Source organism: Vipera berus (assembly GCF_964194415.1).
Source record: "Vipera berus genome assembly, chromosome: 1".
Taxonomy (NCBI): domain Eukaryota; kingdom Metazoa; phylum Chordata; class Lepidosauria; order Squamata; family Viperidae; genus Vipera; species Vipera berus.
The window spans coordinates 360556938-360569707 of record NC_138202.1 but is presented as its reverse complement, the minus strand read 5'-3'; the positions used below and the strand labels follow the sequence as shown (position 1 = coordinate 360569707).

The 12770-nt window shown below is 51.2% G+C and overlaps 1 protein-coding gene across 1 annotated transcript in view; it reads right to left on the bottom strand.

The window, feature by feature from the left end:
- Nucleotides 1–12770, bottom strand: part of CORO6 (coronin 6) — a 37765-nt gene that overhangs the window by 20570 nt on the left and 4425 nt on the right. Inside the window, 1 exon segment of the mRNA XM_081338224.1 lies at nt 3567–3689. Within this exon segment, the coding sequence (XP_081194350.1) occupies nt 3567–3689 (123 nt within the window).

The window sequence follows — 12770 nt, the reverse complement described above, 5'->3', positions numbered from 1 at the left end:
CAGGACTCTCATTCAGCTGGGAAACATTTGGCTGGCTCAGCAATTTCGGGATTCTCCCAGCTCTGGGACGGGGTGGGGCTGCAGGGAGGGAAGGAAAAACTGCTGTTGGATTTTTTCCCCTCCGGAAAATGTCTGCAAGTGCAAAGTCTTGGTTTCCCCAGCCGAGGAAGAGGCTGGCGCACTGCAGGGACTGGATTGGAAAGAGGCAAAGAGGGGGACATCGGGGTCCCTTTTGGGCAACAAAGGATGCCGGGCGACCCTCTGGCATCCAATCTTAAAGCATGCAGGCTGGGAGATTCTGGGAGTGGAAGCCCACCCCTCCTAAAGCAGGCTGGCTGGGGGATTCTGGGAGTGGAAGCCCACCCCTCTTAAAGCACGCTGGCTGGGGAATTCTGGGAATTGAAGTCCGCCCCTCTTAAAGCTTGAATGGCTGGGGAATTCTGGGAGCGGGTCTGCTCCTCTTAAAGCAGGCTGGCTGGGGGATTCTGGGAGTGGAAGCCCACCCTTCTTAAAGCAGGCTGGCTGGGGGATTCTGGGAGTGGAAGCCCACCCCTCTTAAAGCACGCTGGCTGGGGAATTCTGGGAATTGAAGTCCGCCCCTCTTAAAGCTTGAATGGCTGGGGAATTCTGGGAGCGGGTCTGCTCCTCTTAAAGCAGGCTGGCTGGGGGATTCTGGGAGTGGAAGCCCACCCCTCTTAAAGCCTGCTGGCTGGGGGATTCTGGGAGTTGAAGTCCACCCCTCTTCAAGCTTGAATGGCTGGGGAATTCTGGGAGTGGAAGTCCGCCCATCTTAAAGCACGCTGGCTGGGGAATTCTGGGAATTGAAGTCCGCCCCTCTTAAAGCATTCCAGCTGGGGGATTCTGGGAGTGGAAGCCCACCCCTCTTAAAGCAGGCTGGCTGGGGGATTCTGGGAGTGGAAGTCCACCCCTCATAAAGCAGGCTGGCTGGGGGATTCTGGGAGTGGAATCCCACCCCTCTTAAAGCAGGCTGGCTAGGGGATTCTGGAAGCCCACCCCTCTTAAAGCAGGCTGGCTGGGGGATTCTGGGAGTGGAATCCCACCCCTCTTAAAGCAGGCTGGCTAGGGGATTCTGGAAGCCCACCCCTCTTAAAGCAGGCTGGCTGGGGGATTCTGGAAGTGGAAGCCCACCCCTCTTAAAGCAGGCTGTCTAGGGGATTCTGGAAGCCCACCCCTCTTAAAGCAGGCTGGCTGGGGGATTCTGGGAGTGGAAGCCCACCCCTCTTAAAGCAGGCTGGCTGGGGGATTCTGGGAGTGGAAGCCCACCCCTCTTAAAGCAGGCTGGCTGGGGGATTCTGGGAGCGGAAGTCCTCCCATCCTAAACCTCCAAGGTGGGGAAACAGCAGCTTCAAGACAGACCCGCACAGTTCAAGAAACCTGGCTTCTTCTTCAGCCAAGTGGCTCTTTGTGTCTCTGGCCTCATTTCTTTGCTTGCTGCATCTTCCTCCTCCTCCTCCTCCTCCTCCTCCTCCTCCTCCTCCTCCTCATGAATAAGGCACCCAAGGCAGAAAAAAGCTCCCCATCAAACTCAAAAGTGCTTTTTCAAGAGGCCGGAGGCTTGAATCTCCCTAGCCTTCCAATCAAACATGTGAAATTAAATTCCCCCCCAACTCACAACTGACCCCATAAGAAAAAACAGTCCTGGAGGGAGGTTAAACCTTTTCTTTTCATCAGCTTCCCAAAATGCTCCCCACCCACCCAACCTAGAGGGTCTCCCCAGAGTGCTTTCTAAATCAGCCAACCGCTGCACCCGGTGTGGTCAAAAAAGTCAAGATGGTGACCACAAAATGCTCACATTCGCCAAAGTGTCTTCACTGCCTCCAATTCTAATCCCTGTTTCGTCAAAAGACCCTAAACCAGGGATAGGCAACCTTGGCTCTTTTATGACTGGTGGACTTCAACTCCCAGAATTCCTGAGCCAGCATGGGGGAACTATGGCCCCTTCATAACTTGTGGACTTCAATTCCCAGAATTCCTGAGCCAGCTTGAGAGAACTATGGCCCCTTCATGACTGATGGACTTCAACTCCCAGAATTCCTCAGCCAGCATGAAGGAACTATGGCCCCCTCATGACTTGTGGACTTCCATTCCCAGAATTCCTCAGCCAGCACGGGGGAACTATGGCCCCCTCATGACTGGTGGACTTCAACTCCCAGAATTCCTCAGCCAGCATGAAGGAACTATGGCCCCCTCATGACTTGTGGACTTCAACTCCCAGAATTCCTGAGCGAGCATGGGGGAAACCATGGACCCTTTATGGCTTATGGACTTCAACTCCCAGAATTCCTGAACCAGCATGGGGGAACTATGGCCCCCTCATGACTTGTGGACTTCCATTCCCAAAATTCCTCAGCCAGCATGGGGGAACTATGGCCCCCTCATGACTTGTGGACTTCAACTCCCAGAATTCCTGAGCGAGCATGGGGGAAACCATGGACCCTTTATGGCTTATGGACTTCAACTCCCAGAATTCCTGAACCAGCATGGGGGAACTATGGCCCCCTCATGACTTGTGGACTTCAACTCCCAGAATTCCTGAGCCAATGTGGCTCAGCTTGGAAACCTCTCCCTTTCTCCTCAGCATGGCTGGCTCAGGAATTCTGGGAGTTGAAGTTCACAAGTCATAAAAGAGCCAAGGTTGCCTACCCCTGCCGTAAACACAGGTAGTCCCCAACATACAATCGTTCACTTAAGAACGGTTTGAATTAACGATAAGCCCTGAAAAAGCCAGTCATGAGCTCAATTCAAACTCGTGACCGCTGCCCCCTGACCCCCACCAGTCTACGTGATGGCAACTGGGGGTAAATCCCATTTGCGACCAGTTGCAGTGTCCGGTGGTCACCCGATCGCAATTTGTGAGGGTTTTTTTGCCTCGTTTTGGGCAAAACATGGCCAAAAAATGCCATTGGTCAGGCTGGATTCGCATTCACAACCAGGTCAACTCAACCTTTGACCTCATGACTTGACTTACTGACCTCATTGACCTGTGGGAAAAATTAGTTATAAAGTTGATCGTCTGGTCACGCCAGGGACTCAAGACGATGATGACTAAAAATTAGAAATTGTGGTCGTACGTCGAGGATGGAAACTAAGCAAAGAGAGAAGCAACCTGGAACTAAGGAGGAATTTCCTGACAGTGAGAACAATTAACCAGCGGAACTCCTTGCCTCCAGAAGCTGTGAATGCTCCAACACTGGAAGTTTTTAAGAAGAGACTGGACAACCATTTGTATGAAATGGTATACGGTTTCCTGCCTGAGCAGGGGATTGGACTAGATGACCTCCAAGGTCCCTTCCAACTTTATTATTGTTATTAACAACCTGCCTCCAGAAGCTGTTAATGCTCCAACACTGGAAGTTTTTAAGAAGAGACTGGACAGCCATTTGTCTGAAATGGTCTAGGGTTTCCCGCCTGAGCAGTGGCCTGACCTCCAAGGACCCTTACAACAACAACAACAACAACTACAACAACAACATCATCGTCATCATCATTACACCCAGAATGCAAAACGTCTGAAGGGTTGTGACATCCCTGGCACCGTCACTTACCATGATGGTTGTGTCTTCGGATGCGCTGGCAATGACGTTGTCGTTGTGGGGGCACCAGTCGATGTCCAGCACGGGGGCCGTGTGTCCAGTCACCAGGGGAACGTTCTTGTCCACGCGGCCCGTCTGCAAACATACATGGAGAACAGGGGATTTTATTTTATTTAATTTATGTGCCGCTTTCCAAAGGAAGACTCTGGTCCTTGCACCCAGAAAACATAGGCATGAACTTAGTTTGGCCTAGTGGTCAAGGCACCAGGCTAGAAAGCAGGAGATGGAGAGTTCTAGTCCTGCCTTAGGCCAACTGGGGTAACTTTGGGCCAACCACCAGGCGATTGTGAGTTCTAGTCCTGCATTAGGCCTGAAAGCCGGGTGGGTAACTTTGGGCCGATGACCAGGCGACGGTGAGTTCTAGTCCCACCTTAGGCAGGAAAGCCAGCTGAGTGACTTTGTGCTAGTCCCTCTCTCTCAGCCCGGCCCACCTCACAGGGTTGTGGTTGTGGGGAAAAAAAAGAGTAGGAAGGTGCGTGTCTGCCACCGGGGTCTATTTGTGGTCCAGACAAGGTGCGTTACACAACTCGTCCTTTTCACCAAGGACAAGGAAAAAAGAGAGCGATTACTTCTCATGATCTGAACGTTACGGCTCTGTAAACGCAGCCCGAAATCATCGGGGGACAATTTTGGCAGCCTCGTCACGCTCTCGCAAACTGCACTTCCCGCGCTCCAACTCCCAGGTGCGCCTGGCAGGACAAGAACATCCTGATCCCCTCCTGGGCATCGGAGCGCGGGATCCGCTTGGAAGGGGGGAGCGTTTCTGTAACGCCGGGTGACTTTGAGAGCGCCGGTTCCAGGCCCCTTCTCTCTCCCCCCCCCCGTTGCTTATCGTTTGGTTCCTCTTCTGCTGAGTGACTGCCGCCCCCCCCAGCCCCCCAGAGGCTTCAATTGGTGCTGATCTCCAGGGGGAGGAGGAAGAGGAGGAAGGGAAGGGAGACTGGACAGCCATTTGCCTGAAATGGTATAAGGTTTCCTGCCTGAGCGGGGGGTTGGACTAGATGACCTCCAAGGTCCCTTCCAACTTTATTATTATTATTGTTATTATTGTAAGGGAAAGGAGCAGAGGAAAAGAAAGGGAAGGGAAGGAAGATAAAAAGAGAAAGGGAAGGGAAGGGAAGGGAAAGAAAAAAGGGAAGGGAAAAGGGAGGAAGGGAAGGAAAGGGAGGAAGGGAAGGAAAGAGGGAGGGAGGGAAGGGAAAGGAAGGGAAGGGGGGAGGGAGGGAGAGAGGGAGGAAGAGAAATGGAGGAGGTGGGGAAGGAGAAGAAGAAAGAAAAGGAGAAGGAGGAAGAGAAGTGATGGGGAGGAGGATTTCGGGGTCCTCGGGGGTCTCTGAGCTGGGTGGGTTTCTTGCAGACGTTTCATGACCCAACTAGGGAACATCATCAGTGCTAGAAGGGAATGGGAGGAAGAGGAGGAGGAGGAGGAGGAGGAGGAGGAGGAGGAGGAGGAGGAGGAGGAGGAGGAGGACTGTGGGGTCCTTGGTGCTCTCTGAGCTTGGTGGTTTTCTTGCAGACATTTTATGACCCAACTAGGGAACATCATCAGTGCTAAAAGGGAGTGGAAGGAGGAGGAGGAGGACTAGGGGGAGATGAGGAGGAGGAAGAGGAGGAGGGAAGGGGGAAGGGGGGAGGAGGAGGAGGAAGAGGGCTTTGGGGTCTTTGGTGCTCTCTGAGCTGGGTGGTTTCTTGCAGACGTTTCATGACCCAACTAGGGAACCTCAACAGTGTTGGGAGGAGGAGGAGGAGGAGAAAGTGAAAGTGAAAAAAGGAAGAAGGAAAATGAAGGAATGAAGGGAAAGAAGGGAGGAGGAGGAGGAGGAGGAGAAAGTGAAAGTGAAAAGGAAGAAGGAAAATGAAGGAATGAAGGGAAAGAAGGGAGGAGGGGGAGGAGGAGGACTGTGGGGTCCTTGGTGCTCTCATGACCCAACTAGGGAACATCATTAGTGCTAGAAGGGGAGGGGTGGTTTGTGGGGGAGAGAAGGAGGAGGAGGAGGAAGAGGAGAAGGAGGAAGAGGAGGAGGAGGAGGAGGAGGAGGAGGAGGAGGAAGGATCAAGAAGACTACAAAGTAGGGAGGCCACGAAGCTTGAGAGATTGTCGGGAGGACAAATGCAGCCATCTACTGTGGCAAGAGTTCTCCTCCAGGCGCCCTGACCTTGAGCGGGCTGCCTCGCCTGCCGCCACCCCCCCCTGGAAATCTGAGCTGTGGAAAAAATGCCCCCCCCCAGTTCAGCCTCCTCCCTTCGTTTTAATTGTTCCCAAAGTGAGTCACTTATTATTGTGACACTCAGCCGGCCAACTGCTCCAGTCCATCTGACCCGGGCTGGCCTGGCCGGTCCAGGGCAGGAAGGGGGGGGGGAAAGAGAGAAGGGGGGGCACTTAGAGGGCAGCTGCCTGAGGCGGGAAGAGGAAAGGGGGACAGTGGCCAGGGCGGAAAAAATTCACAAGCACCGAAAGCCAGGCTGAAGCGCAGGGAAAAAAGACTTTGGGGAGAAAGAAAAAAAAGTTCAGAGAAGAGCAACGGAGAGGATCCAAGGCCTGGAGACTAAAACGTACGAAGAACGGCTGCGGGATTTGGGTTTGGCCGGTCTGAAAGAAAAGAAGAAATAAGAGAGACAGGATAGCGGGATCCCGGTATTTGGGGGGGGGCTGCCAGAAAGAAGAGGGGGTCACGTTATTCTCCAAAGCACCAGAGGGAAGGATGAGAAACAAGGGTTGGAAACTGATCAAGGAGAGAAGCAAGCTGGAATTAAGGAGACGCTTCCGAACAGTGAGGACAATTAACCAGGGGAACAGCTTGCCACCAGAAGTTGTGGGTACTCCAACACTGGAGATTTTTAAGAAGAGGCTGGACAGTCACCTGTCTGAGATGGTATAGGTTCTCCTGCCTGGGCAGGGGGTTGGACTAGATGACCTCCAAGGTCCCTCCCAGCTCTATTCCATTCTATCTAAGGACTAGGTGGGAACATGATAGCAATCTTCCAATATTTGAGGGGCTGCCCCAAAGAAAAGGGGGTCAAATTATCCTCCAAAGCACCTGAAGGCAGGACGAGAAGCAACGGATGGAAACTAATCCAGGGGAGAAGCAACCTGGAATTAAGGAGAAATTTCCTGATAATAAGAACAATTAACCAGTGGAACAACCTGCCACCAGAAGTTGTGGGTGCTCCATCACTGGAGATTTTTAAGAAGAGGCTGGACAGCCCTTTGTCTGAAATGGTCTAGCTTGAGCAGGGGGGTTGGCTAGAAGACCCAGCTCTATTCTGACTGATTGGCTCTCTAGCTTGAACCTTTGGGGTTCAAGATATTTTGCAAAACACCATTTTTTTTGCCCCTGGAGGTTCCTCCAAGGCACCTGAAAATTGTCCTCCGAGGGCAGGAGGTGTGGGCAACCACAGCCCAACGGGGTGTGTCCATCTTCCGTTTGGGCAATGAGACGCCAGCAATTCTTCACGCATCCCCAACTCGGTGCCCTGCCTCGGCTGTCCGGAGGGATGTCGTGCGCATCGTGGTGTCATGGCAGAAATGATGTCAAACGGGTGGTTTAACAAAGCGAGGAAACAGCACGGCGTCCTTCAGGGCTTTTGACATTGTCAGGTCTTGTGGTCCTCTGCTCGGCTGGCTGTTTTTGACTTAATGTGCCGGCCGTGTAATATTTTGCCTGGTGGGGGTCCTTGGTGCCCTCTGAGCTGGGTGGGTTTCTTGCGGGTGTTTCATGGCCCAGTTAGGGAACATCCTCAGTGCTAGAAGGGAGGGGGAGGAGGAGGAGGAGAATTGTGGGGTGCTTGATGTTCTCTGAGCTTGGCTGTTGTCTTGCAGACGTTTCATGACCCAACTAGAGAACATCATCAGTGCTAGAAGGGAGGAGGAGGAGGAGGAGGAAGAAGAAGAAGAAGAAGAAGAAGAAGAAGAAGAAGAAGAAGAAGAAGAAGAAGAAGAAGAAGAAGAGGAGGAGGAGGAGGAGGAGGAGGAGGAGGAGGAGGAGGAGGAGGAGGAGGAGGAGGACTGTGGGGTCCTTGGTGCTCTCTGAGCTGGGTGCGTTTCTTGCAGACGTTTCATGACCCAAGTAGACAACATCATCAGTGTGAGGAGGAGGAAGAGGAGGACTGTGGGGTCCTTGATGCTCTCTGAGCTTGGTTGTTTTCTTGCAGACATTTCATGACCCAACTAGGGAACATTGTCAGTGCTAGAAGGGAGGAGGAGGAGGAGGAGGAAGATGATGATGAGGAGAATTGTGGGGTACTTGATGTTCTCTGAGCTTTGTGGTTTTCTTGCAGACCTTTCGCGACCCAACTAGGGAACATCATCAGGGCTAGAAGGGAAGGGGGTTTGTGGAGAGGAGGAGGAGGAGGATGAGGATGTGGGGATGTCCTCTGAGCTTGGTGGTTTCCTTGCAGATGTTTCACTACCCAACTAGGTTATATATAGTGGCTTGCCCTGCCAACCATTAAATATGTAAATAGAGAGTATCTAAAGCATTAATTAAGCAACAACCAGATAAGCACGGATTAACACCAGTCGAACAGCCAAGCAGAAAACAATATCCCAATCAAGGAGAAAACCACAGCCCCATCAAAGTCTACCATTTCAGGCAAATGGCTGTCCAGTCTCTTCTTTAAAAATTTCCAGTGTTGGAGAATTCACAGCTTCTGGAGGCCAGGAGTTCCACTGGTTAATTGTCCTCCCTGTTAGGAAGTTTCTCCTTAATTCCAGCTTGCTTCTCTCCTTGACTAGTTTCCATCCATTGCTTCTTGTCCTGCCTTCTGGTGCTTTGGAGAACAGCTTGACTCCCTCTTCTTTGGGGCAGCCCCTGAGATATTGGGACACTGCTATCATGTCCCCCCTTGTCCTTCTCTTCATTAAACTACACATACCCAATTCCAGCAACCGTTCCTGGTATGTTTTAGCCTCCAGTCTCCCAATCATCTTTGTTGCTCTTCTCTGTACCCTTTCTAGAGTCTCGACATCTTTTTTACACCTTGGTGACCAAAACTGGATGCCGTATTCCAAGTGAGGTCATACCAAGGCCTTGTAAAGTGGTATTAACACTTCACGTGATCCTGATTCTATTCCTCTGTTAATGCAGCCTAGCACTGTGTTGGCCTTTTTGGAAGCTGCAGCACACTTGTTGGTTCCTATTTAAGGGATTATTCCTCCTAAATAAATGTGGGTTCATTCCACGTATCGTGGCCGGAGCAAGCTATGCTGGCCTTGTGGGGTCCTTCCTTCATATGATTTTGGAGTTTTTAGACACTAGATAAAAACAGGAGAAGAAATTCGAAGGGCTGCCAACTTCCCTGGCACTAGAATTTGCAAGTTACTATTTGCATCTCTGGAATCTTTGCGATTTTTCCACGAGTTGCTTGTATAGGGAGACCTCGATTTACGACTGCAGCTGAGCCCCAGATTTACGTTGCTAAGTGAAATGTTTCTTAAGTGAGTTTTTCTGCATTTTATGACCTTTCTTGTCACTGTTGTTAAGTGGATCACTGCAGTTGTTAAGTTAGTAACACGGTCGTTAAGTGAATCTGGCTTTCCCCATTGACTTTGCTTGTCAGAAGGTCGCAAAAGGGGATCCCGTGACCACCGGGAACAATGCCACCATCGACAAGCGCAGCGTCCTAACCCACTGAGCCACCGCGTCCCTATAAACTGGGGGTACCTGATGCTAGGGGACGCGGTGGCTCAGTGGGTTAGGACGCTGAGCTTGTCGATCAGAAGGTCGGCAGTTTGGCAGGTCGAATCCCGAGTGCCGCGTAACAGAGTGAGCGCCTGTTACTCGTCCCAGCTTCTGCCAACCTAGCAGTTCGAAAGCACGTAAAAATGCAAGTAGAAAAATAGGGACCGCTCCGGTGGGAAGGTAACAGCATTCCGTGCGCTTTTGGCGTCCAGTCATGCCGGCCACATGACCACGGAGATGTCCTTGGACAAGCGCTGGCTCTTCGGCTTTGAAACGGAGATGAGCACCGGCCCCTAGAGTCGGAAACGACTAGCACGCATGTGCGGGGGAACCTTTACCTTTGCCTTTACCTGATGCTAAAATCAGTAAGAAGGAAAGCCTTCCCACCCCCACCCCCAATAAAGTCAGCAGACACAAGGTGCCTTCCATCATCATCATCATCATCATCATCATTATTATTATTATTATTATTATTATTGCGACCATTCCAAGTGGCAAAGCACGGCCAGCCCTTAGAAAAATCACAGCATCCCCAGGGTCACGTGATCAAAATTTGGGCGCATCCCGGGGTCAGATGGTTACTATTCGTGACCTTCCCAATGGCTTCCGATGAGCAACTTCACTGGGGAGAAGTTGGATTCGCTTAACGTCCAGGTGACTCACTAAAACAACTGCAGTGATTTGCTGAGCAATCGTGGCAAAGAAGGTTGTAAAAACCAGGCCTGGCTCCTTTAGCCATCGTCTGGCTTAGCAGCGGAATTTCTGATCTCAGTTGCGTCGTATGTTGAGGACGGCCTTCATAGTTTGAATCACCCTGATTTTCTCCAGAATTTTAAACGGTAACCACATTTCCAAAAAGTTGATTCAAAATGCTGATTCAACCAGTGGAACTCCTTGCCTCCGGAATTTGTGGCTGCTCCATCGCTGGAGGTTTTCCAGAAGAGACTGGACAGTCACTTGTCGGAGATGGTATAAAGCAGGGGGTTGGACTAGAAGACCTCCGAGATCCCTTCCAACTCTGTTATTCTCCTCCTCCTCCTCCTCCTCCTCCTCCTCCTCCTCCTCCTTTTAAAGAAGAGATTGGACAACCATTTGTCTGAAATGGTATAGAGGCTCCTGCCTGAGCAAGGGGTTGGACTAGAACAGGGGTCCTCAAACCCCGATCCATGGACTGGGACCGGGCTGTGGCATGTCAGCAACCGGTCCGTCCGCACAAACAAGGAAAGCCCCAACCGTGGGATGCAGGCAGCACACAAAACCACGCCCCCTTCAAGTCCACGGAATAACCTCTCTCCACGTAACCGGTCTCAGGTGCCCAAAAGGTTGGGGACCACTGGACTAGATGACCTCCAAGGTCCCTTCCAACTCCGACATTCTGTTCTGGTCTGTTCCGCTCCCTCAGGCCTGCTTTTTTTTTGTGTGTGTGTGTATGTGGCAGGGATCGGCTTGTGAAAATAACACGATCTGGCACCTTTGTGCGTCAAAGGAACAAATCCACATTTCGACTGCAGCATCTCCTCTCCTTTCAAGAGATACCCGCTTCTCCTTGCTGTCACTTCATTTCCTGATCGGCTGAGAACCCAATTTCTCACTCCTGACTGCAGTCCGTTAGACGGGCGCGCGCGCACTCAAACCGGCTCTGCGTAATTTTCTAAGCGAGTCTTTCCTCTTCGTTCCGCTCTGTGCCAAGCGGGCTCACTGTCGCCTGCTAACTTCTGAAGAAAAGTTGGGTGTTCCTTGGAGGAGTTTTCCACCACTGTCTCCAAATCAGAGGAGACCATTGCTCCGTTTACTCAAAGACGTAGTGCAAGGTCAGAAGATGTGTGTGTGTGTGGGGGGGAGACCTGACCCACAGAATCACCAAGGATCGGATACAACCAAATGGATAACGTCGTCGTCCATTTTTCCATTCGGTTCATCCTCGTCTCAACAGCCAACTTTTGAGAGGGATGCAGAGAAAGGGATGAAGGAGAGTATCAAGGATGTTCAGGAGATAAGAAATTAAGGGCTAGGTACAGAAATGGATAGTGACAGATTTTATTTTCTTGGGCTCCAAGATCACCGCAGACGGGGACTGTAGCCAAGAAATTAAAAGACGCTTGCTCCTCAGGAGGAAAGCCATGGCAAATCTAGACAGCAGAGACATCACCCTGTCAACAAAAGTGCGTATAGTCAAGGCTGTGGTCTTCCCAGTTGCAATTTATGGCAGTGAAAGTTGGACCATAAGAAAGGCTGAGCGCCAAATAATGGAGGCCTTTGAACTGTGGTGCTGGAGAAGACTCCTGCGAGTCCCTTGAAGCGGTCAGTCCTAGAGGAGATCAACCCTGACTGCTCTTTAGAAGGCCAGATCCTGAAGCTAAAACTCAAATCCTTTGGCCACCCAATGAGAAGGAAGGACTCACTGGAGAAGAGCCTCATGCTGGGAAAGGTGGAGGGCAAGAGAAGAAGGGGACGACAGAGAACGAGGTGGCTGGATGGAGTCACTGAAGCAGGAGGCATGAGCCTAAATGGACTCCAGAAGATGGTGGAGGACAGGAAGGCCTGGAGGAACATGGTCCATGGGGTCGCGATGGGTCGGACACGACTTCTCAGCTAACAACAACAAAGAGAAATGGAAGTAGTCGAGCTGGGTGCATTTACCCTTGAGAAAAGATGGTGGAAGCGGAGATGGAAGGACTTGGTCACCAGCTGAACGATGTCGACGGAAGGAGAATGAGTCATCTCTTTTGTCTTCTCTGGCTCCAGAGGTCAAGATCTGGGATAACGGATTGGATTAAGATAATGTTTCTCGAGCTCTGCAACTTGACGATGGATTCTGGGAGTTGAAGTCCACCCATCGTCAAGTCACTGAGGTCGAGAAACATTGGATTAGGAAGAACATCCAAGTGAAGACCCCAGAACATGCCAGACTGCCATTTCTGGAAGCAGAGGTTGAAGAGACATTTCTCCAGTTTTTCACCCACATTCCTGCCCCAAGGAGCAGGTCAAGCTTCGCTAGGACAGATGGGGCAAAATGGCCCATCTTCCACCATCCCAGAGATGCCTTGTCCCGCTGAGAGAAATTTGCCAACAGGCCACAAGAGAGAAGCAAAGTCACCAAGAACTTTCGGAAGAAAGCGAGCAGGTGGAAGACCCCAAAGATTGGCTTGGTTTTTGGTTGAACTTTTCGGGGTACCTTCAAACTTCTCCAGAAAAGGGACCCCAAAACTACATTGCTTGTCCAGAATCAAAAATCAAATGCGGTTAACTTAACCCATCGTCAAGTTGCTGAAGTCGAGAAACATTATTTTAAATCCAATCCATTAACCCTCATCTTGAACTCTTGAGTCAGAGGAGACAAAGAATGACTCATCCTTCTTCTGTTGATGTCCCTCAGCTGTTGATCAAGCGCTTTCATCTCCTCTTCCATCATCTTTTCCCAAGATTAAATGCACCCAGCTCGACTCCTTCAATCCCTCCTCTCATCCTTAGTTTC